This window comes from Saccopteryx leptura, chromosome 2 (genome assembly GCF_036850995.1).
Source record: "Saccopteryx leptura isolate mSacLep1 chromosome 2, mSacLep1_pri_phased_curated, whole genome shotgun sequence".
Taxonomy (NCBI): domain Eukaryota; kingdom Metazoa; phylum Chordata; class Mammalia; order Chiroptera; family Emballonuridae; genus Saccopteryx; species Saccopteryx leptura.
In genome coordinates this window covers 131494453-131519289 of record NC_089504.1, presented here as the reverse complement: position 1 = coordinate 131519289, position 24837 = coordinate 131494453, and the positions used below count along the sequence as shown (strand labels likewise).

Genomic DNA, 24837 nt, shown 5'->3' with positions numbered 1-24837 from the left:
GAGGGTTGAAGCACTTTTAATCACAGAAGAGTAAACAATAGTATAAACCGTTAACAGCTCATCCAGTGGTGGTGTCCTCCTCCAGCACTCAGCTCACCCTTGCCCACCTCCCACTCCCTGCGTACCATTGAGTAAAGAGCAGGGTATCAGCAGCTGTCCCTGTCACTACCAGGTAGTAGGAAGGGGATCTAGCTAGGGGTCAAAGCAATCCTGACCATCCATCCATGGTTGTCTGTTTCTACACAACTTCATGTGAAATATTCCAAAGAAAGAACAGTGCAGAGACCTGTAGCAGAACTTGGCTTCTCCATTCAGATGGCCAGACCCTCAAGAGCCATAGGCAACAAGGGAGGGACAGTCCAGGCCAGCATAATTCAAAATGCAGCCAAATCTGGGATTGAGGTGGGTTCAAAGGGGACCAGGCAAATTCTAGTGGTCCCAGTTCAGAACTGTTCCTGAACCCAGACAATGAAACTCATGCATATGCACAAATGTGTGCACACGCACGCACGCACATGTGTGCATACACACACACACACTCACACACACACACAGCAAATAATATTACTGAAAGAACCTGGAGGCTATTAAATACAAAATGGCAGAGTTTTTTTAAAAAAGTGAAAAATATGTGCTTCTTTGATTCTCCTGAGTGCCCTGCAGACCCCTAGTCACAGGAGTGTGGGTGTGAGGAGGCCCAAGAGGAGTAGGTTGCCAGTGGCCCTACAAGTCCATGTATGTTGAAGTCCCCATACCAACCATCTTACTCTTCAGCCCAGTAGCTGCCTCCCATGTGACCATTCACCCGATTGGCACCATTGCTTGAGCTGCTGCTACAGGGGCTTTTTGTGTTGGTGGCCACATCGTCTTCCTCTGAGCTGCTTTCCACATCACTGCGATCATCCTTAGACACCTAAAGCGGGATGGGGCCAAAGGTACGAAAGGTGAGGACAGAACTTTTCCAAAAACATAAAACAGACAAAGTCCACAGAGCCCATATCTGGGCACTGTTTCCAATTTGGTCTACTTTCTGGTGGCACCTAACTCAAAATATTACCTGGACCATGGCTACTATTGTGAATATCCTTTGCCTGCTTCCTGAGTTTCTCTCTCATCATCCCTGTTTTAGTTCTCTATGGAATAAGTAGTTACTTTGGTTGAGGGGTGTACCTTTCAGGACCAGCCTATGAGAGTTGAAATCATTCACTGAGTCTGAGTCCTGATTTAGGTTTGAGGGACACTCCAGACTCCCTTTTCCCCCTTCCATCTCAAAAAATAGAAAAGGCCAACATAACTAATGTGAATGGCTGTCATTATTGCGTCTGTCTTGTGGTGGTTGTGGCCACTGCAATTATTCACATTGGTAGTCCTAAGTTTTGCTCTGTCTCCAAAGCTGATCCATATGGGCCTTTTTTTTTGTCCTTACTTTTTTTACCTGGGCCCTTTTCAGTATTTCTATTCTTTCTGGGCTCAAATGTCAGTATCCTGACATGTTTATCTAATCATCTTCCTTTTCCAAGTAGCAAGATCATTTCTCTTGTGCAACTTTGGCATCCCCAAGATGCACATGCTGCAAAGTGGACTAGCAGTCAGAAAGAAGGGCCCCAGTCCCAATCGTACTGTGAATCTTCACTGCTTAATCTTAGCTTTTTTGTTTTATATTTTCAAATGAAGAGTTTGGCTTAGAGTTCTGTTTTCTAATCTAAATTATCCTACATATCAAAGGATTTCAAATTCTCTACAATGGACCATAAAAGTAAAAGAGAGAAACCCAGTAAGACCTATGCCAGACTTCTGACCTCCAGAAGTGAAGGATAATAAATGTGTGCTGTTTTTAAAATATATAAATAACGGAGAGAAGGGGGGGGGGTGAGAAGGAAAAATAACTACACTTGTTTCCAAGAAGTAGGGCATTTGCTTTGGTTAGCTCTAACATTCTAAGCTTTATAATAGCAGCTGGCCTCTGAAACCCAGATAAGGAATTGATCTCCTAATCTTTAGTAAATTTCTACCAGAGAGCACAGTGTGCCTAGATTTGAGGGGAAAGGAGGCTCAAAAATGAGGGTGGGGTGGGGAAAGGAAAGAAAAACAGAAAGGAAAAGGAGTAGACTCCGTTCTTGCCTCCATTTAGGAAAAATCATGCAAATTAAGCTCTAGTCAACAATGGTCCCACAAGATCAAAAGAGGGGCATGCTTTTCAGACCACACAGGAATAGAAAGGAAAGTAGGAAGGAAGAGAAACACATTCAGACAGACATGCTTCACTGAATACTAAAAGTAAAGATACACTTACATGCAAGAGATGAAACTGTCCAGGTCCTGCCAGGAATAGAAAAAAGGAAGGAGGTGCCTGACCTGTGGTGGCGCAGTGGATAGAGCATCAACCTGGAATGCTGAGGCTGCCGGCTTGAAACCCTGGGCTTGCTCAGTCAAGGCACATATGAAAAACAACTACTATGTGTTGATGTGCCCACTCCTCCCCCCACCTCCTTTCTCTCTCTCTCTCTAAAATCAACAAACAAAAATCTTTATTTAAAAAAAAAAAAGCCTGGCCTGAGGGCTTGCCTGGTCAACTCACATACAACAAGCAATCAATAAACTAAAGTGAAGCAACTACAGGTATATATGAGTTGATGCTTCTTGCTCCCCCAACCCCTCCTTTCTGTGAAATCAATAAAAATAAAAATAAAAATAAATGAAAGAGGTGAGAAAAGAGTAGAGAGTATAGAGTCTGGGTCTAATCCTTCCTGGAAAAGTCACCTGCTCAGGAAAGAAGCAGAGGAGAAAACATGTCCAATAGATACAGCAGTATGCATAGGCACACTGAGCAAGTTCTGTAACCAGTCACAGTCATAAGGAACAGACATAAGAGCTCATCTATGCCCGGGTAACATTCCATTCCTTTGTCTTAGAATCAGTGACCTCTAATAGAGCATCTCCTCATTGGGATTCTGTATTACTGAAGGCTGAATCCCCAGCCAAATTCTGACTGCTTCAGAAATTGGATTCACTTATGAATTTTATCATATTTAATGATAAAATAGTTATTTTATTTAAACATCTTTCTTTGTGCTTTTGGGCATAAAATGGGTATATGCCTAAATACCCATCTCACTTAGGATCCTTGCCTCATACAACAGTGGGGTGAGGCCAGTTCTTAGTCCCTTATATAATATAAACCGTATCTTGAACATAACAGTGTAGTTATCTTGGGGTGGCCTGTGAACCACCACCACTCCCTAGGCAATCTCTACTTTTACAGTTTTTAATTTTGGAGCTCTGAATATGCTTTCCTTTGAAAAAAGACTCCCAGCTATAAAATGAAAATATGAAATCCACTGAGGTAGACAGATAGATAGGTAAGGGGTAGGAAATGGCTACGGCCATCTCTAAAACTTAATCCTGTTCATTATTTAACAACAATCATTCCTAAGGGACAGGAAGAAGGAAGATCCTTCCTCTTACACCTAAGTCAAGTCCTAAAACGCTAAACACTGATACTTATAGAAAAGGTGAAAACTTGCCCTGGCCAGATAGCTTGGCTGATTAGAGCATTATACCAAAGCATAGAGGTCACCAGTTCAAACCCCAGTTAGGACACATACAGGAACAGATTGATGTTCCTGTCTCTCTTTTCCTTTCGTCTCTTGCTAAAATCAATCAATAAAATTTTTTTTTTTTTAAGAAAAGATGAAAACTCTGGATTCCTAGACTTTTTGGTGGGTCTGCTTATGTAGATGGGGCTTACCAGACTAGGTCAAAAGAGGAGGTCTACTGAGTAGTACCTATCCTCTAACTAGTCCCAAAGAAAGAAGCCAACTTTTATCCTCACCTTTCCTCGGATCAAAGCTTTGAAAGCAATTCGTGCAATCAGGTAGGACCAGATGACATGCAGAACCTGTAGGACCAGGAGAAGGCCATTGAAGAGCCACCAGGAGGGATAGGGCCCGATCATCTCCCAACTCTCAAAGAGGGTCGTGTTCAGAATCCTAGAAGAGGGAGACCAGTGGTCAGATTCCAGAGTCCAAGTCAGGCAGATAAGGATGAAGCCAAGTTCCCTGGGAAGCAGAACCCATGTGCGTTCTCCCTATTCTTTCTCAGTTGAAGTTCCATGAATATTTATCCACAATGAGAAAAGAATAAAGAAAGGGAGCCTAGGAAGTTTTAGGACAGGGGAAGATATATAAATCTTAGGAACTGATAGATTAAGTCATATTATTAATCACTTCAAAAATGTAGTTTCGGCCCTGGACGGTTGGCTCAGTGGTAGAGCGTCGGCCTGGCATGCAGAAGTCTCGGGTTTGATTCCCGGCCAGGGCACACAGGAGAAGCACCCATCTGCTTCTCCACCCCTCCCCCTCTTCTTCCTCTCTGTCTCTCTCTTCCCCTCCCACAGCGAGGCTCCACTGGAGCAAAGATGGCCCGGGCGCTGGGGATGGCTCCTTGGCCTTGCCCCAGGCGCTGGAGTGGCTCTGGTCGCAACAGAGCGATGCCCCGGAGGGGCAGAGCATCGCCCCCTGGTGGGCAGAGTGTCGCCCCCTGATGGGCGTGCCGGGTGGATCCAGGTCGGGCGCATGCAGGAGTCTGTCTGACTGTCTCTCCCCGTTTCCAGCTTCAGAAAAATACAAAAAAAAAAAAAAAGTAGTTTCACAAAACTAAGAGAGCAACTTTAACTGTGATCCTAGGAATTACTCACACCCTCAGGCACATATCAAATAGCTGGTAGATGATTCCCTCAGATTAAGCACAATCTCCAACCCACAGAGTCACTGACTGAACTATAAAGTAGTGAGTATAGAAGTGAGAGGTGTGTATGTGTGTGTATGTGCTTTGGTCAGAGTGGTGGAGAGGGTATAGAGCAGGAAAACAAGTAAGAGGAGCCTGAGAATTTTGTAATCAGCACAAAAGAAAGCAAAAGAATTACTTGGGCATAAAGTGAGGACTGATCCTCAGAGATGAGTCAGGAAAGCCACAGCCAAGTGAGTTGGATGCTCTGAGTCTGGGTCACGCCTCACTAGAAATATTATGCAAGGGAACTGAGCTCCTGTGAGGGCCCATAAAGGTCAGGTTTGGTCAAAGAAAAAGCAGGGCTCCATAGCCTGAACACTTACCAGAATGGATAGATTCCTAGACGAGTGAACATAAAAACCACACTGAAGATCACAAAAAGGGTGTCACAGAGACGCTGATACTTGGCATAATTGGCCAGCTTGGCTGCCTGGAGAAAGGAAGATAAGAAGATGAGGAGAAGACTGTTCTCAGGAAGAAAAGGAGAGAAAGAGAAGAATAATGAGGAAAGGGGTTGGGGGTCTTACCTCTAGCAAGAAGTCTGAGGCATCATGTAGACACATGACCAGAGTTCCTACCCGAACCATGTTATTGATATATGAGAAGGTGATGAGTCCAATGGTGGCCAAGTGATGCACAAACATGATCAGGAAGTCCTAGGAAAAAATGGAAATAGAAGAAGCAGGTATAGGCAATGCCATAGAGATGCTAGCCAACTCAATGCTCTGCATTGTTCTCTAAGAATCTTATCCCACTCTTAGAAGTTCCATTTTGTTTAAACTCTACATTAGGAAGTTGCCTAGCATTTGACCCAAACTCTCTCCATTAGTAACTGACCCATGATCTATGTTAATATAGCTCAAAGCAGTTAGAGGTCTAACTTCTTCTTGGATTCTAATGCCAAGATTAGACCTGGAGAAATCTCCAAATACCTGAGTTATTATATATAGCTAATAAATACTTTTCAGTCCAGTGAAGGACAGAGGGTAAGAGAAGGCAGGTGAATTTGGGTCAGAGAGACAAGAATGAAAAGTCTTCGTTTTCCATACCAACAGATACAATGATATAGTCTAGTTCTTGAGTTGGGGATGGGCTCACAAGTATAAATTCTTCAAATTTTCGTTTTCTTTTTCCAAGTGAGGAGGGGAGATAGACAGACTCCCGCATGCACCCTGACTGGGATCCACTTGGCAACTTCCGTCTGGGGCAAATGGTCTGCCCATCTTGGGCCATGCTTACAACCGAGTTATTTTTAGTGCCTGAGGTGGAGACTCCACGGAGCCATCCTCAGTGCCTGGGGCTGACCAATAGAGCCATGGCTGGGGATGGAGGGGGAAAGAGGGAGAGAGAGAGAGGGAGAAGAGAGAGAGAGGGAGAGGGAGGGAGAGAGAGAGAGAAAAAGAGAAGGGGAGAGAGAGAAGGGGCGGTGGAGGGGTGGGGAAGCATATGGTCGCTTCTCTTGTGTGCCCTGACTAGGAATCGAACCCGGGAATTCTGCATGCTGGGCCGACACTCTACCACTGAGTCAACCAGCCAGGACCTTCTACTTTTCAAACCTACATATATATATTACAAACCTTTTATATTTGTGTCATGTATTAAAATAAAATTTTAGTAAGGGGACCTGTGTCTCCTGAGCGTAGAAGAGTGAAAGGCATCTGAATTGAGTATCAGAATAGTTTCAGTACATTCTCATAAATGCTAACTTTGGTTTTCCTCACCAAAGATAACCACACATTAGTAACAGATAAGGATTAGAGCTGCTGGAACTACATTACATTAGGTGGACAATAATAAGAAGTGAAGATTCTGTTACACATTTTTTTTTTGTGGGGACAGAGACAGAGAGAGACAGAGAGGGGCAGATAGGGACAGACAGGCAGGCAGGGAGAGAAATGGGAAGCATCAGTTCTTCATTGCAGCTCCTTAGTCTCCTTTGTTGTTCAGTGATTGCTTTCTCATATGTGCCTTGACTAGGGGGCTATTGCAGAGCAAGTGACCCCCTGCTCAAGTCAGCAACCTTGGGCTTAAGCCAGCGAGCTTGAGCTTCAAGCCAGCGAACTTATGTGCTTAAGCTGGTAAGCCTGCACTCAAGCTGAGAAGCCTGTGCTCAAGCCAGCAACCTCGGGGTTTTGAACCTGGGTCCTCTGCGTCCCAGTCTGACGATCTATCCACTGAGCCACCACCTGGTCAGGCTCTATTATAAAAATTTTAAGTTATTTCCAACTGTCACTATGCGGGCAAGTCAATTTCTCTGAATCTTTGTTTCCTAAACAATATAAAGAAAAAGGTAAACAAAATCACCTAAAACTCATTCTAGTTAAAATTCTTTAAGTGGAATCATCAAGAAGGGAAAGCAGAGAGCCCTGGCCAGTTGGCTCAGTGGTATAGTGTCCGCTCAGTGTGTTCAAGTCCCGGGTTTGATTCCCAGCCAGGGCACACAGGAGAAGTGCCTATCTGCTTCTCCACCCTTCCCCTTTTCCTTTGTCTCTAACTCTCTCTTCTCCTCTCGCAGCCAAGGCTCCATTGGAGCAAAGTTGGCCCAGGCGCTGAGGATGGCTCCATGGCCTCTTCCTCAGGAGCTAGAATGGCTCTGGTTGCAGCAGAGCATCACCTCTTGGTGGACATTTTGGGTAGATCCCGGTCAGATGCATGCGGGAGTCTGATTGCCTGCCTGTCTTCCCCCACTTCTACACTTCAGAAAAATACAAAAAAAAAAAAAACCCAAAAAAAAGAAAAGAAAAGAAAAAAGAAGAAGGGAAAGCAGAGAGAGAACAAGGATCCCTCATGCCAAGCAAAGGCCAGATTTAGCCTTTATGGATTCAGGCTTGTCCTGGATCATGCCTTGCTATCCATGTTCTGACTAATTTCCTGACCTTTATACATGTAAGAACTTCGGAGAAAAAGAAAGAAAAGTGTGGGGGACAGGCTGTGAGGCTGACAAAGTCCTCACAGTCCTCCCCCATATTCCTTGCTAAAGGCAGTCTATATTCCCTTCCTCTTACCCTTTGTTAGAGGAACTACTAGTTAAGATGTTATGCATAACTTTGTGTAGGAGACTTCCTTGCTAAAGTTTACGGGAATACCCAAGCAGCAAGCTGCTTTGTTCTCTGCATCTTAGAATAAAGTTGTTTGTTGAGTGTCTGGGCCTTTGGTAGGTCATCAGCCTTCCTGCAAGGACCACCCAATCCCATTATTTTTCTCTCTGTGTTTATTTCTTAATTTTCCACCATTCTCACTCAGGACTGGACCTGGCTCGCGGTAGAAAAGGAAATACTGCCTGACCAGGCAGTGGCACAGTGGATACAGCATCAGACTGATTCGAAACCCTAATATTGCTGGCTTAAGCATGGGATCATAGACATGACTCCATGGTCGCTGGCTTGAGCCCAAGGTCGCTGGCTTGAGCAAGAGGTCACTCGCTCTGCTGTAGCGCCCCGGTCAAGGCACATATGAGAAAGCAATCAATGAACAACTAAGGAACTGCAATGAAGAACTGATGCTTCTCATCTCTCTCCCTTCCTGTCAGTCTGCCCTATCTGTCCCTCTCTCTCTCTGACACACAAAAAAGGGGGGGGGGTGCTTAGCTGGTTAACTGTTCTCATCCTGGTTACCCTGAATGCCTCAACTACACTTCTTCATTGTCAAGTCTCATTTGTGAGAACATTACAAAGAGCTAACAGTCCCATCAAACCTACTTTCTCCCTCTTTTGTGGTCCCAGTCAGGACAGAGTATCCATCAAAATGGCAGTAATGGTAGCTGCTAGGAAGGAGGATGTAATAGGGAATCAAGGGAGCCAGTGTCCTTACCTTTCTTTTAATGTCTGTAAACTGAGAAAACATAAGAGACCAATAAAAGGCCAATTCCATGATATAATAGTAATAAAGCCCACTTGTGAGAGGCTGGAAGAGAGAAAGAAGTAGTTAGTCAAACTCCTATCAGCTAGTCAAAGATTCATTCTATCTTTGCAACTTTCTCTGCCTTGGAGGACCAATACCCAAAATTATTAGACATCTTTTCTCTTTATCATCTTCCAAGATAGTTAACAAGTTTTGGGTTGATATGGAGACTTAAACCTCTTCCCTCTGCCCTTTCACATACATATCTTCATCTCTTATCTTTTAGAGATAAAGTTAATACATAGTACAGCACAATCAAATCAGTGTATCTAAAATTCCAGGCAATTAATGTTTTAGGGGATTAAATGTACTCAGGCCTCCCCTTCTTCTACCCTTGTTAGCAGCCCCGACATTTTTCTAGTATAAAGGGAACTCCAAGTTACCCTTAATTCAAAAGGGACACCTGGACTAGAAAGCACCTCATTAAGTGCCAGGAAGCTGCTTTTCTTTCCAGCCCACATAGAGTGAGTATAATGGGGAACTGGAACAAAAATATCACTGGGTTTCACAACTATGGGGGCCCCGGAATTAGATACCCTGAATATATGACTCAGAGACTCAGCCCCTATTCCCTTAAGAATACCAAAGAAATGTGCCACCTGCCCTATGACTACACTTTCCCGCTGCCCACCCTCCACACACACACTTCTCTCTCTCTCTCTCTCTCTCACACACACACACACACCTCCTGTCTTGAAGGGCTCAGATCCTACCTGATATGGATAGCTATGCCAGCACTGTCGGGTGTCCCAAAACCAAGGTGACTAAGAGAAAACAGATAATCCAGGTCAGTCTTCAGGATTGTCCCCTGGCTCACTTATATAATCCTGTTCTCTCTATGATATAGGGGGGAAAGGAGATAGGAAAAAAGGAATCCCTCTCGGCAGAATTTAGGGATCATTACAGGGCAAAGAAATTGCTAGATTTTTCTTTTAGAATTTAAAGTGTTATTACAAACAGAAAAATCATGCTTTGAGGTAAATAAAAGCAGGGAGAGTTCTAAAATAGTTTCTGAAAGCATCGCCACCTGGGGTATAGTAGGAGACACGAAGGCAGGAAGACAATGATTCCATTTATAACCAAGAGAAAGATCTCTATGTCAAAGATTCAAGTCAGTAAAACTTCTAACAGAGTTTCAATTATGTCCTTTAAGGCAGTGGTCCCCAACCCCTGGGCCGCGGACCGGTAGCGGTCCGTGGGCCCTTTGGTACTGGTCCGCAGAGAAAGAATAAATAACTTACATTATTTCCGTTTTATTTATATTTAAATCTGAATGTTTTATTTTTAAAAAATGACCAGATTCCCTGTTACATCCGTCTAAGACTCACTCTTGACGCTTGTCTCGGTCACGTGATACATTTATCTGTTCCACCCTAAAGGCCGGTCCGTGAAAATATTTTCTGACATTAAACCGGTCCGTGGCCCAAAACAGGTTGGGGACCACTACTTTAAGAAATCTGTCAATTTCATCTAAGTTGTTGAATTTATTACTATTAAATTGTTCATAATGTTGTCTTATCCTTTCAATGTCTACAGGATCTATAGTGACAATCTCTTTTCCTCCCTGAGAGTGATCATTTCTTTTCTCTTTTTTCCTAGGGGTATATCAATTTTAATCAAACCTTTCAAAGAATCAATTTTTGGCTAATATTACTAGTTTTTCCATTGTTTATCTAATGCTTATTTCATTAATTATTGCTTTTTTAAAAATTTCTTTCCTTTAAGTTTGGTTTTACTTTGCTTTTCTTTCTCCAGATCTTAAAGTGGAAACTTGGATCACTAATTTTAAAGCTTTCCTTTTTTCTAACATAAACATTACGTTATAAATTTCCCTCTAAGCATGCTTTAGCTATATCCCACAAATTTTGGTATATTGTACTTTCAGCATCATTCAATTGAAAAAGTTTTTTAATTTCCTTTTTGATTTCTTGTTTGATCCACAGATTATGTAGCAGAGCTGTTTAAACTTCCAAATATTTTCTGGATTTCTTCTTCTTCTTGCTTTCTAACTTAATTCCACTATGGTCAGAGAACACATTTTGTAAGATTTCAATATTTTAAAATTTACTGAGATTTATTTTATGGCCTACCATATGGTTTATCTTATCTTAGTTATGTTTCACATGCACTTGAAAACTGTTTATGTTCTTCAGCTGTTGGTGTAGTGGTCTATAAAGGTCAATTAGGCCAAACTGGTTGATTGTATTTTTCAAAACTATATCCTTAGTGATTTTTTTTGTCCAGTGATTCAGTCAATTACTGATAGAAGAGTATTAAAGTCTTCAGGTATGATTGTGTATTTGTCTATCCCTGCGCTTCAGTTCTGCCTTTTTACTTCATATATTTTGAAGCCTCAATTATATCATTTAGAAAAATAGGGTGGTGCTGTGAAAAAAAAAGGGGGGAATCAGAAATCAAAAAGCCTGAAATTCTTTGACTCTAATAATTAACTAAAAAGCAGAAATTATACCTGTTTTTACCCACTTTGAAGGATTACTGATTCCATTTCTGTTACTGTCTCCTCCTTGGAAGAATAAGATTTTTGTCAAGTGCTGTGTAAAACATTGTGTATTATGCTGATTTAATCAACACCAATTCTTATTAGCATTATTTAGGGGAGAAACAGAATTATGAGGTTACTGAAGTCAGGCCCAGGGAGAAGGCAATCATTTAGCATATAAACCTGGGCTATATGCATCACAAAAAAAAGGGGGGGGGGAAATAAAGATCTGAAGGTATTTAACTAATTTCTAGAGATATAGTCATAATTAGAACCCAAAGAAGACCAGAGAAAGTTCACACTCACCGACCAAAGAAATCTAATTCCGTAGCAGAATATACATAAATAAAAAGTGAATCTCCACCTAGGTGGGCAAAGAGTAGAGGTTAGATGAATATTCACTCAAAAGAAAGTCTTTGAGGCTAAAGAAGTCAAGATAGCAGATTTGGGGATAAGATAGTTACTGGTGAGAAAGAAGTTAAGTATCCAGAATAGGAACAAATACTGTCACCTCAAATGCCAAAAAGATAAAGACATCTTCCAGCCTCTGTTTAAAAGTAGATTTCCAAAAGTGATACTGGCTTTAATCAACTTTTTTTCCATATCAGACTCACTGATGATAGTGCCTAACATTTTCTTTTGCACAGCAAAGATAAATACAGTGCTCTGTGTCCAGAGGTGAGATTAGTAAAAATCCAGTGGAATGATGTATAGTATGCCCAGAAAAGGGATGCTTCCCACCAAAGTGTCCATTTAGAGCAAGCTGTTACAAGGTGTACAAGGGTTTGCAAGTCTACCTATCTAAATACAGTTATAAAAATTCACTCCCAATCTATTTGGGAAAGGGGAACAAAATGGAACTACATTTAGCTTACTGGCAAGCATGCCCAAGAAATTTTCTGCCTATAATAAATTGAGTTAGCCCTCCATATTCATCAACTGTTTGCCTGATAATAGAGCGATTTCCAAAAGGAAAGCCTCAGTCCAGTCATGTCCCACCCTTCTCCTTACTCCCCACCTCCCTCTGCACACCTACATGCTTTCACAAAATTTAGTGAGCGTTGGGGGCTTGTCCTGATTCCTCCGATGGCGAAACCAGCACTGGATTTTTCGGACGTCCCAGTCCAGTTGCTTTGACAGGCCCTCTAGCCTTTTTTCATCAGGATACTGTAGATATATGACCAGAGTCAGAACATTTCTTTTTCTTCAAATCGCTTGTTAAATCCCTTAACTAGCTGAGTGGCAAAGGGGTGATATCTATAGTAGCTTAAGTGATATTTATTCTTCATCTCAAAAGTCTTTTTTTTTTGAGAGAGAGAGAGACAGAGAGAGGGACAGATAGGGACAGACAGACAGGAAGGGAGAGAGATGAAAAGCATCAATTCTTCGTTGCGGCATTTTAGTTGTTCATTGATTGCTTTCTCATATGTGCCTTGACCAGGGGGCTCCAGCAGAGCGAGTGACCCTTTGGATCAAGCCAGTGACCTTGGGCTCAAGTGAGCAACCCCACGCTAAAGCTGGTGAGCCCGCGCTCAAGCCTGTGACCTTGAAGCCTTGAACCTGGGTCCTCCAAATTCCAGCCCAACACTCCATGTGCCGCCACCTGGTCAGGCTATTTTACACATCAAGGGCCTTTACCACTTTCTATACACATTCTTGTTTGGTCTTCTCCCTCCAGCCCAAGCTGAGTAAAAAAATATATTGAAAACCCAAACTGCACAGGTTATCAATCCGCATCTTAATTATGGACAAAGCTGGAGCAGGGAAAAGCAAAATTAAGATATGATGTATGGAAGGCAAGGGGTGGTGGTGGTTACTAGGCCTAAAACTCAAATATGTGTAAACTTGACTTAGATCTTGGCCCAAAGGTATCTCTCTGAGGGGATAAAGTTCTCCTTATTACTATATGGGCTACCCAATTGTGAAAGATCATCCTTTCCATCCTATCCTTACCCTTGGAGATACTTGTTCTCTATCTTCTCCTGCCCAATAAAGCAACCCCTTATAAATCTTCTTTGCCCACTTACCTTGGTAATAGATATGAACACCTTTTCAAGGATGGCATTGGATTGAGCCTGATAAGGACCACTGTCCTGGATGCCAACATGGACTGCACAGGGTTTGGCAATAAATCTGTAATGAAGAAAGCCCAAAAGCCAATTCTAAATATGGTTTGCTAAACATGAAGGAAAGATCCTGATTAGGGGATTTATAGGAGGAAAAAAAAGGAAACACTTGACTGTGAGCCAGGACTTTTTAATTTCATCCTGGATTCTACCCCCGACTCACTTGAGAAGTGACCTGTTTAAGAAATACTGGACCATAAGCTCTCCTTCCATTTTTCCCTGGCTTCCCTTATCACATCTTGAGTTTTTTTTTTTCCATTTTTTTTTTTTTTTTTCATTTTTCTGAAGCTGGAAACAGGGAGAGACAGTCAGACAGACTCCCGCATGCGCCGGACCGGGATCCACCCGGCACGCCCACCAGGGGCGACGCTCTGCCCATCCTGGGCATCGCCATATTGCGACCAGAGCCACTCTAGCGCCTGAGGCGGAGGCCACAGAGCCATCCCCAGCGCCCGGGCCATCTTTGCTCCAATGGAGCCTCGGCTGCGGGAGGGGAAGAGAGACAGAGAGGAAAGCACGGCGGAGGGGTGGAGAAGCAAATGGGCGCTTCTCCTATGTGCCCTGGCCGGGAATCGAACCCGGGGCCTCTGCACGCTAGGCCGACGCTCTACCGCTGAGCCAACCGGCCAGGGCCACATCTTGAGTTTTAAAGTCAGAAAGACTTAGGTCAAATCACTGGCCACCATTTACTGCCTGTATGAATTTAGGCAGTTTATTTAATCTCTCTGTAAGCCTCAATTTTTCATCTGTAAGATGAAGATAATACCAACCAACATCTTTGCTATTCAATATAAGACCAATATCATTATTGGCTTTTCATGGAAGCTTTTTAGAAATGGAGAATCTTGAACTCCATCCTAGACTTACAAAATCAGAATCTGCATTAGCAAGATCCCTGGGTGATTCATACGACCATTATTAGGAGCATCTTGTACATACTCAATGAGATAATGTATATGAAAACCCTATGTGCTTAATAAATGGTAGTTTTCCTTACATTGAAAGATCAAAGCCCTGGCCAATGGCTCAGTGGATAGAGTGTCAGCTGGGCATACGGACATCTTGAGTTTGATTCCTGGTCAGGGCACACAGGAGAAGCGACCATCTATTTCTCTCCCCCTTCCCTTCCTGCCACCAGTGGCTTGATTGGTTTAAGCATGGCGTGGCTGCTGAGGATAGTAAGTCAGCCTCAGGTGCTAAAAATAGCTTAGTACTACAACATTGGCCCCAGACAGGGTTGCCAGGTGGATTCTGGTCAGGCTGTATGCAGGAGTCTGCCTCACTCTCTCCCATCCTCTCACCTAAAAAAAAGGAAAATCAAGATCTCACTTGGCCTGACCAGGCAGTGGTGCAGTGGATAGAGCGTCGGCCTGGGATGCTGAGGACCCAGGTTCAAACTTCAAGGTTGCTGGCTTGAGTGTGGGATCATAGACGTGACCCCAAGGTCACTGGCTTGAACCCAAGATTGCTGGCTTGAGCAATGGGTCACAGATTTAGCTGGAGCCCCCGGTTAAGGCACATACGAGAAAGCAATCAATGAACAACTAAGGTGTCGCAACACGAGTTGATGATTCTCATCTCTTTCTTTGCCTGTCTGTCCCTCTCTCCAACTCTCTCTCACTAAATAAAATTATAGAATTTTTTAAAAGATCTTACTTTAAGGGAAAAGTAAAACTGAGCCTGAGCTCTTCCTAAATATTGAATACAAATATCCTGGGTCATGGTCACCTTCCTGCCAAATAAAAAGATTATGGAAATACTTAAAAGAAAGAAATCAGAAACTAGAAAAGATGAGAAAGAAATTACCTATTAGTATTCAACCCCAGTCCTAGATACCACTAATAAATCATATAAATTTGGCTTTCAATAAAATCTTGAGTCTTGGTTTTATCACCTACAAGAAGGGGTTATACAAAGTGATTTCTAAGATTTTTTTCCTCCATATCTAAGATTACATAGTGTTATCATTGATAGTAATTAATTTCTAATTTCTTGAGACTTGAGAAACTATTCCTTGGTTTTTCAGGAAAGATCTCCTTTTTCTCCGCAACCATAGATTTTTGTGAGCATCAATTAGCTCTAGTAAAAGCTCCACATAGTCACTTTGAGTTTTAAGTTAAAACCAGTTTTAGCTCTCTTAGCATCTTAGGGAATATCTAAAATTATGACTAAGATGGAGTACTCTTGACCTATTTTTTTGGTTTGCATTTGAATCCACAATTTATCTCTAAGGGAGGGACTGACAATAAGAAACTTTATAAACTTCTATGAAAACTTTTACCCATATCACCAAAGTTCCTGAACTATGGAGAAACATTTATTCAGAGCACAAAGTTAGCCACAGCTGTAACCCATTTTCTCATCTCTTTTACACAGGTGGTACAAAAGTTTCATTCAAAGGCCAATGCTAGTAGATAATTACGTTTATATTTCCTGATATATTATTCTGAGTACAAGTATCTTTAAATCTCACTCATGTTCAAACTCATTGTGAACAGAGAATACTGCTTTTGTATTTACCAAGGTTCTGTGCTCAGTAGTTGCTCAGTAACTGACAAGTGAGAGGAACAGTGAATCCCACCTTTGCTCTATGAGCTCAGTTTGGACCCAGAATTAATCAGCATCCAGAGAATAATTAAGGCAGTCATTCTTTGCTTTTGAGTTGGTGCCAAATCAGAGATAAAAGCACTAAATCATCTCTGTCTCCTCCATCTCCTCTCATCTAAAATTTTTTAAAGTGAGAGAGAGAGAGAGACAGACAGACAGACAGACAAAGAGGGATAGACAGAAAGAAAAGGAGAGAGATAAGAAGCATCAATTTTTATTGTGGCACCTTAGTTGTTCATTGATCACTTTCTCTTATGTGCCTTGACTTGGGGCTCTAGCTGAGCCAGTGACCCTTTGCTCAAGCCAGTGATTTTGGACTCAAGCCGGTGACCACATGCTCAAGCTGGAAACCTCGGGGCTTTGAACCTGGGTCCTCAGCATCCCAGGACAATGCTCTATCCACTGTGCCAACGCCCGATCAGGCTCCTCTCATCTACATTAATGGTATGAAGTAGATGCAAAAACAAAAAAACAGTCTTTCCAATCCCAACCTTGATGCAGGTCTCTTTCTCAATCTAGAAGGAGTAGGTGATTAAAGGCCCTGGAGTTTGGCAGAGTGTAACAGCTAAGAGATTTTGTGAAAGTTCATTTTAAAGATGAAATGACATGATGCATATCTAGCAGTACTCAACATTCAATAATCATTCAATAAAAGGCAACTATTATTATTTTACTAGAAGATGATAGTTTAGTCTGGGTACCCTGATAGTACCTCTGGCAGAAGGCAAGAAGAGCAAGAAATCTCTTTCATTCAACAGGGACGGGTTCACCTGGGTAAAACCAAGATAATTTTTTTATTATCTGGACTATGGAGTAGATTTAAAATCCTACAGTTGTCATTAGCTCACATCCTGCTCTCATTAGTTCACAGAGTTCAATGACAGATATAAAGCTACTTGCATCTAGTCAGTTATAGCTTTATAGAACCTAAGAAACTGTATTTGACAAATATTTATTGGGCATCTGTTTTGTGCTATAGCACAAAAAAGTAAGGACATATGGTTGGAAAAGAATTTTTCTTTTCTTTTTTAAAATATCCTTTTTTTTAAGATTTTATTTATTCATTTGTAGAGAGAGAGAGAGGAGTGAAAGAGAAAGAGAGAAAGAGAGAGAGAGAGAGAAGGGGGAAGGGAGCAGGAAACATCAACTCCCATATGTGCCTTGACAAGGCAAGCCCAGGGTTTCAAACCGGCAACCTCTGCACTCCAGGTCGATGGTTTATCCACTGTGCCACCACAGGTCAGGCAGAATTTTTCTATAATAAAAAAACCACTATTTTATTTATGTATTTAATGAATTACCTTAATGAAGCAATTTATTTTATTTATTTTGTGAATTATTAAAATGAAGTGAATTTATTTACTTTTATTTTTGTGTGTGAGAGAGAGACAGGAAGGGAGAGAGATGAGAAGTATCAGCTTGTACTTGGGGCACGTTAGTTGTTCATTAATTGCTTCTCATACGTGCCTTGATGGGGAGGCTACAGCAGAGCCAGTGACCCCTTGCTCAAGCCAGCAACCTTGGGCTCAAGCTGGTGAACCTTGCACAAACCAGATGAGCCCGCGCTCAAGCTGGCGACCTTGGGGTTTCGAACCTGGGTCCTCCAGGTCCCAGTCCGACACTCTATCCACTGTGCCACCACCTGGTCAGGCATTAATATATTAAATTATTTTCCACTTTAATTTCTAAAACAGTACATATTGATAGATATTATTTATTCTTTTGTGTGTGACAGAGTCAGACAGAGGGGCAGATAGGGACAGACAGACAGGAAGGGAGAGAGATGAGAAGCATCAACTCTTTGTTGTGGCACCTTAGTTGTTCATTGATTGCTTTCTCTTATGTGCCTTGACCGGTGCCTACAGCAAACCAAGTGACTCCTTGCTCGAGCCAGCAACCTTGGGCTCAAGCTAGTGAGCCTTGCTCAAACCAGATGAGCCTGCGCTCAAGCTGGCAACCTCGGGGTCTCGAACCTGGGTTCTTTGCATCCCAGTCCGACACTCTATCCATTGCACCACTGCCTGGTCAGGCCGATAGATATTATTGATGTAAACAAAAATGCTCTGGGATCCTTGATCATTTTTAAGAGCATAAAGGATTCCTGACAACCCAGTTTGAAAACTGCTGTGCTGGATAACACTGAGAAATCAAACTTCTCTTGTGATTCTGTTCTCTCAAGGATCAATTTGTTGCCCAAGTTTATAATAATTTGTACGATTAGATTTCCCTTTGCCTTCAACCCTTAACAAGTAGGCATTTAGGGGCCTATAATGGTAAGGTATTCCTTTCAACCTACCACTCCAGGAACACAAGCCTAATGACCCAACCTGATTGTAATGTGTCCATCTTGCTTTGTAGAGATCATTCCAATTTGCCCTTTCCCTGCCCTCCAGATACATGGAAGCAGCTGATCTAAGTCTGGATTAATTAGGATGAAATTACTACTTTGCTTTTTTAAAATAGACAGGAGCTATACTGGCACTGCTATCTTTGTAATTCTTTGCAACATCATTGATGGATATGAACTATATAGACAAATATATTAGAAAGTCTAGATCAAGTTTTTCAACTACTGCATGGCAAGTAACACAGATGGGCTATACTTAGCTGCTGAGATACAGCTCTTAGTTCTCAGGGGGGCCCATGGGTCCTGTGGTAGCCAGAAACCCTTAGCTGGTAGCTTTGGTCCCATATACCCTACTAAGCAATGCACATTTTAATTTCTATATGTGAAGCAACATGGTTGAGTTGGGAAGCAATGGCTTAGATCAATTTCTGGAAAAACAGAGTGTTATAATTGATATATAAAAATAAAAATAACCATCAAAGAACCTGAAATAGGGAATGGAATGAAGGAAAAATACAAAAAGAGAAAAGTCTTATACAGACTGAGAGGATGGTGTATCATTAGGTGGAGAATACTGAGCAATTAAATTATCTGAACCTGAATGCCCCCCCCAACACACAGGTGAGATGATTAAATAAAGGTTCTTAAAGCCAAATGCAGTCTGTTTAAAGAATTTAATCCTTAAGTACACAAGCAGCATTTGAAAATCCTCTTGCAAAATATATGTACCCCTAAGAAGCAAATGCAGAGTTCTATAGAAAACAGATTCAGAAAGCTCTTCCCTTTTACAACTGAATTATTAATAAACTAATCACATTAAAAACTGGAGTGGCTTCTGCAGGGTGGAAAGAGGAGAGAGTAAAAAAGGACATTCAGGCCAAGGGAACAGCATGTACTAAAAGAGAGAGATAAGAAACAAAGTGTATTGGAGGTGGGGGTGGTGGCAACAGTGACAGGAGAAAAACTATACAGGAATAGGGGCCTTGTCTGTTATGCTAAGCTTGAACTTTATCCTATAGTTTGACAGTGTCATTGAAAAGCTGTAGACCAGGCACAGAGAAGAGATGAATGCATCTGTATATAAATAAAGAACTATCATCAGCTAAAGGCTATTGTAAAAAATTCATGCTACAAATGATTAAGCATTGAACTAAGGCTATAGAAATAGAAAGGATGGATTCAAGAAATGCTAAGGAGGTAAAACTGATAGGATTTGGTGACTGAATAGATGTAAAAGGCAAAAAAAAAAAGGAAAAGTTAAGCATGCCATCCATGTTTCTGGCTTGGGAAACTAAGTCGATTGTGCGCCTCAACTAAGTAGAGAATAAAATAAAAGCAAATTTGGAGTGACAGATGAGTTGTGTGTTATGTTGAAATGGGTTATTGAACTGGAACTGTGTAGTAGGCAAATAAACTTGGAAAAGGGACTTGAGTGACACACACACACAGATCTGCAAAAGAAAAAAAGAGAAAGAGAACAAGAGAATAAGAATTTAGGTGGTAGCAAAAATTGTGTGTGGGTGGGGTGTGTGTGATTACATAAGAACAACAACAACAACAAAAAAAAAACTGAAAAGAGGACCAAGGTCTGAATCCTGGGAAACAACACCATAAAAGGTGAATTTAGGGGATAGGAAGGAGAGAGGTGGAGTCCTATCAAATGAGGTAGAAATACAGTATCCACTGGATTTGGCAATTTGGAAATCTTTGGCAACCTTTACCAAAGAAATCCCTGTAAGCCTGACCAGGCAGTGGCACAGTGGATATAATGCCAAGAGTGGATAGGATGCAGAGGACTGAGGTTTGAAACCCCAAGGTCATCATCTTGAGCACAGGCTCACTAGCTTGAGCGCGGGGTGGCTGGCTTAAGCGTGGGATCATAAACATGACCCCATGGTCGCTGGCTTGAGTCCAAAGGTCTCTGGCTTGAAGCCCAAGGTCGCTGGCTTGAGCAAGGGGTCACTCGCTCTGCTAGAGCCCCATGTTCAAGGCACATATGAGAAAGCAATCAATGAACAAATAAGGTGCCACAAAGAATTGATGCTTCTCATCTCTCTCCCTTCCTGTCTGTCCCTATCTGTACCTCTCTGTCTCTCTCAAATACACACACACACACACACACACACACACAGAGAGAGAGAGAGAGAGAGAGAGAGAGAGAGAGAGAGAGAGAGAGAGAAATGAAAATAGCCAAGACTGGCCTGACCAGGTGGTGGTGCAGTGGATAGAGCGTCAGACAGGGGTGAGGAGGATCCAGGTTTGAGATCCCAAGCTCGTCAGCTTGAGTGCGGGCTCATCTGGTTTGAGCAAGGCTCACCAGCTTGAGCCCAAAATAGCTGGCTCGAGCAAGGGGTCACTCGGTCTGCTGTGGCCCCCCAGTCAAGTTCATATGAGAACTCAATCAATGAACAACTAAGGAACCACAAGGAAGAATTGATGTTTCTCACCTCTTTCCCTTCCTGTCTGTCCCTATCTGTCCCTCTCTCTGACTCTCCCGGTCTCTGCCAAATAAATAAATAGCCAAGACTGAAGAGTGTGGGCTAAGAAGAGAAGGAAATGCCTTCAATTTCCTGTATCAGAACCATTCCATCTAAAACTAATATCCCGTTTTAGATACATTCTTACCGATCAGAAATTTCATTCTATTTATTAGTTTTTTCCCGTTACCTTCAGCCTCACTTTCTACTTGTTTCTTTTCATTAGACCTTAAATATGCTGAAGTTTTTCCCATTAAAGAGGGAAAAACTTTAAAGTGCTAAAAAATGTTTAGCACTTGGGACAAATGCTGTATGGCTGTTATTATTATCCCTTATCTCCTTTTGGGTTTCTTTTTCCTTTGCCTTTTCATAAAACAAGGTGTTTCCTCAGCTTTGTATGCAGGTTCTTTTCTTACTCTACATACTCACCCTATGTAATCTCATTCAGTTACAGCAGATGGCGGCATGTGGGGGCTCTTCCGTCCCTCACATCCTCTGGCTCTCTCCTACCTCATAACTAAAGTTCTTGAAAAAGTTCTCTCGTCCTGACTTTTTTCCTAACTCCTATTCATTCCTCAATCCTCCCCTCTCTCAACTGGCTTCTGTCCCTACACTTCACTGAAGCTGTTCTTACCAAAGTTCTCAATGATCTTCTTTATTGTGAAATCAAATAGATGTTTTTCAGTCCTGTATCTTAAATTTTATTTTATTTTTAATTTTTTTTATTTATTCATTTTAGAGAGGAGAGGGAGAGGGAGAGAGAGAGAGAGAGAGAGAGAGAGAGAGGAGAGAGGAGAGACAGAGAGAGAAGGGGGGGAGGAGCTGGAAGCATCAACTTCCATATGTGCCTTGACCAGGCAAGCCCAGGGTTTCAAACCGGCGACCTCAGCATTTCCAGGTCGACGCTTTATCCACTGTGCCACCACAGGTCAGGCCTCAGTCCTGTATCTTAACTTATCACTCAGCACCATTTTATATTACTGACCATGACCTCCCTCTTGAAATGCTCTTTTCTTAACTTCCTTACTGCCACACTCTTCCAAATTTTCTCCCTCTATCTCGCTGGCAGTAGAACTAGACTGCTTGGTATGCATTGCTAGCTGAGTCACCTTGGACAAGGTACTTGACTTGACTTTCTATGTGCTTCAGGTTTTTCATCCATCTGTAAATTGAGGATAACAATAGTATCAGGTCTACCGGAAAGTTCTGTCCGTTTCTATCACAAGTTTTGACACGTAAGCACGTTTATTTGGCACATGTGTGCCTCTCTATTTTTATCACTTAATGTCTACATACTGACATAGCAAATTAACTAAAACAAAGTTGATTCACGTTAGTCTTATGTGTGAAGCGATAGTGTACCCATGGCTACTGATAAAGTTCATTTACGCCACTGTAATTTTTACGAATTTCAACAAGGAAGAAATGCTACAGAAGCATGTAGAAATTTATTGAAAGTGTTTGGTGAAGGTAGTTTCTGATAGGACATGCAGAAGATGGTTCGAAAAATTCGAAACAGGTGATTTCGACCTTTCTGATAAGCCACATTCTGGGCGACCATCTTTGATCGATGATGATGTTGTTAAGACCATGTTGGAGCAAGATCCTTTTCTGACAACATCAGAGATCGCAGAAGGCTTAATTCAGCTCAGCAAACCATTTCGGAGCATATTTGGAAGATAGGATTGGTGTGGAAATATTCAAGATGGGTGCCACATGAATTAAGTCAGAAGAATTTGGATGAGCGAGTCATCATAATGCACATCTCTGCTTGCTCGGAACAAAATCGAGCCCTTCTTGAACCGGATGATAACTGGGGATGAAAAGTGGATTACCTACGAAAACATCGTAAGGAAAAGGGCATATTGTGAGCCCGGAAAACCTAGCCCTTCCATCTCTAAACCAAATTTGACTCTGAATAAGAGAATGTTGTGTATATGGTGGGACATTCGAGGACCAATACATTATGAGCTTTTAAAACCGAATGAAAAGCTCAATTCGAAGAAGTATTGTCAGCAACTGGATAATTTAAAGACAGCAGTCCAAGAAAAGAGGCCGGCGATGTTCAATAGGAAGAACATCATACTGCATCATGACAATGCCAGGCCACATGCTGCTTTGGGGACTCGTCAAAAAATTGCAGAACTAGGCTGGGAAATTCTGTTGCATCCTCCATATTCCCCGGACTTAGCACCCTCCGACTATCACTTGTTTTTGTCCTTACAAAATTTTTTGAAGGGCAAAAAATTCAAAAATGAAGAAGATATCAAACAAGCACTGGTTCAATTTTTCGCATCAAAAGATAAAACATTTTTTAAAAATGGGATATACAAATTGCCCTCACGCTAGCAAGAAATCAATAATAATGGCAATTACATTATTTAATAAAGTTTATTGACGGTAAGAAAAATTTGTATTTTGTTTTATTCCAAAAACGAACAGAACTTTCCAGTAGACCGTATATTTACCTACTTCATTAAGCTACTATGTTTAGCACTTAGAGCTTGGGACAAATGCTGTATGGCTGTTATTATCCCTTATCTCCTTTCGGGTTTCTTTTTCCTTTGCCTTTTCATAAAACAAGGTGTTTCCTCAGCTTTGTATGCAGGTTCTTTTCTTACTCTACATACTCACCCTATGTAATCTCATTCAGTTATAGCAGAGGATGGTTATGTGGGGGCCCATAAAGTCAAAAGTATTTTCTTTTTATTTTTTTTTTTACTTTTTTTTTTTTCTTTATTCATTTTTTTTAGAGAGGAGAGAGAGATACAGAGAGAGAGAAGGGGGAGGAGCTGGAAGCATCAACTCCCATATGTGCCTTGACCAGGCAAGCCCAGGGTTTCGAACTGGCGACCTCAGCATTTCCAGGTCGACGCTTTATCCACTGCGCCACCACAGGTCAGGCCAAAAGTATTTTCATAATAACATTAAGATATTATTTGACTTTGTTATTGTCTTGACATTTGCAATGATGGTAAAAAGCAATGGTGGGTTAAACTAACGGCACCCAAGCACAAATCAAGGCAGTGGAATCAAACTGTAGTACTAGTTACTGTATTATTCTTCGCTGTATCCTCTTAGCTAAAAAAGGGAAAAAGCTATGGTACTTGAACATTGGCCCTGGTAGGGGTACATATGGGAGTCTGCCTCACTATCTCCCCTCCTCTCACCTAAAAAAAAGGGAAAAAAGCTAGGTTCTCTTAAGAATGTCCTTGATGAGCCCTGGCTGGCTAGCTCAGTGGTAGAGTGTCGGCCTGGCGTGTGGAAGTCCAGGGTTTGATTCCCGGCTGGGGCACAGAGGAGAAGCACCCATCTGCTTCTCCACCCCTCCCCCTCTACTTTCTCTCTGACTCTCTCTTCCCCTCCTGCAGCCAAGGTTCCACTGGAGCAAAGTTGGCCTGGGCGCTGACGAAGGCCCCATGGCCTCTGCCTTACGTGCTAGAATGGCTCGGTTGCAACAGAGCAACACCCCAGATGGACAGAGCATCCTCTCCTGCTGGGCAAGCCAGGTGGATCCCGGTCAGGTACATGTGGGAGTCTGTCTCTCTGCCTCCCTGCTTCTCACTTCAGAAAAATAGAAAGGAAAAAAAAAAAAAAAGAATGTCCTTAATGAAACGATACAAATAATTTTATTAATCTCAACCACTGAGTACGTACATTGTTAAAAAGTATTCTGTGGATAAAATGGTAAGTACACAGAAAGCGCTTTTGCTGTGCAACAAAGTACATATATGATTGGTCTCAAGGAAATGCATGTGGCTGACTGAGTTGTGTGCTGAATTAAATTACTGAAGGGAAAGACCTTGCACAAATATGAATGGCAGTTAACTTCAGAGCAGGGGTTACTTGGAAACAAGAGATCTTGGGAGTGTGTTAACCATAACAGGAGACTGGCCTGGGGTTACTTGAATGCAAGTATGCAGGATTCTTAGAGGAATGGCTTCAAGAACCAGATGTCCTTTATGATTGATAAGCTCGGAGACTCTGACTCTTCTCGTGTCCTTGATCATGAAGGAAACATTAGACGTGCAGGATTGGGGATGGTATGGTTGGGAAAAAAGTTTTTTGTAGCTTTCTAGTTTTATCAGCTGA

The 24837-nt window shown here is 42.0% G+C and overlaps 1 protein-coding gene across 3 annotated transcripts in view; it reads right to left on the bottom strand.

Moving 5' to 3' along the window:
- Positions 1-24837, bottom strand: part of CERS5 (ceramide synthase 5) — a 41056-nt gene continuing 16219 nt past the window's right edge. The window contains exons 2-11 of one of the 3 annotated variants that reach the window (XM_066368728.1): positions 13216-13321; positions 12225-12355; positions 11495-11552; positions 9402-9452; positions 8599-8691; positions 5316-5444; positions 5112-5218; positions 3833-3989; positions 2294-2355; positions 1-913 (exon numbers count right to left, since the gene is read on the bottom strand). In XM_066368728.1, the coding sequence (XP_066224825.1) occupies positions 802-913; positions 2294-2355; positions 3833-3989; positions 5112-5218; positions 5316-5444; positions 8599-8691; positions 9402-9452; positions 11495-11552; positions 12225-12355; positions 13216-13321 (1006 nt within the window). In that variant the 3' untranslated portion in view covers positions 1-801. The remainder of the gene's footprint in view (positions 914-2293; positions 2356-3832; positions 3990-5111; positions 5219-5315; positions 5445-8598; positions 8692-9401; positions 9453-11494; positions 11553-12224; positions 12356-13215; positions 13322-24837) is intronic. The other 2 variants (XM_066368730.1, XM_066368729.1) reach the window with 2 other exon arrangements.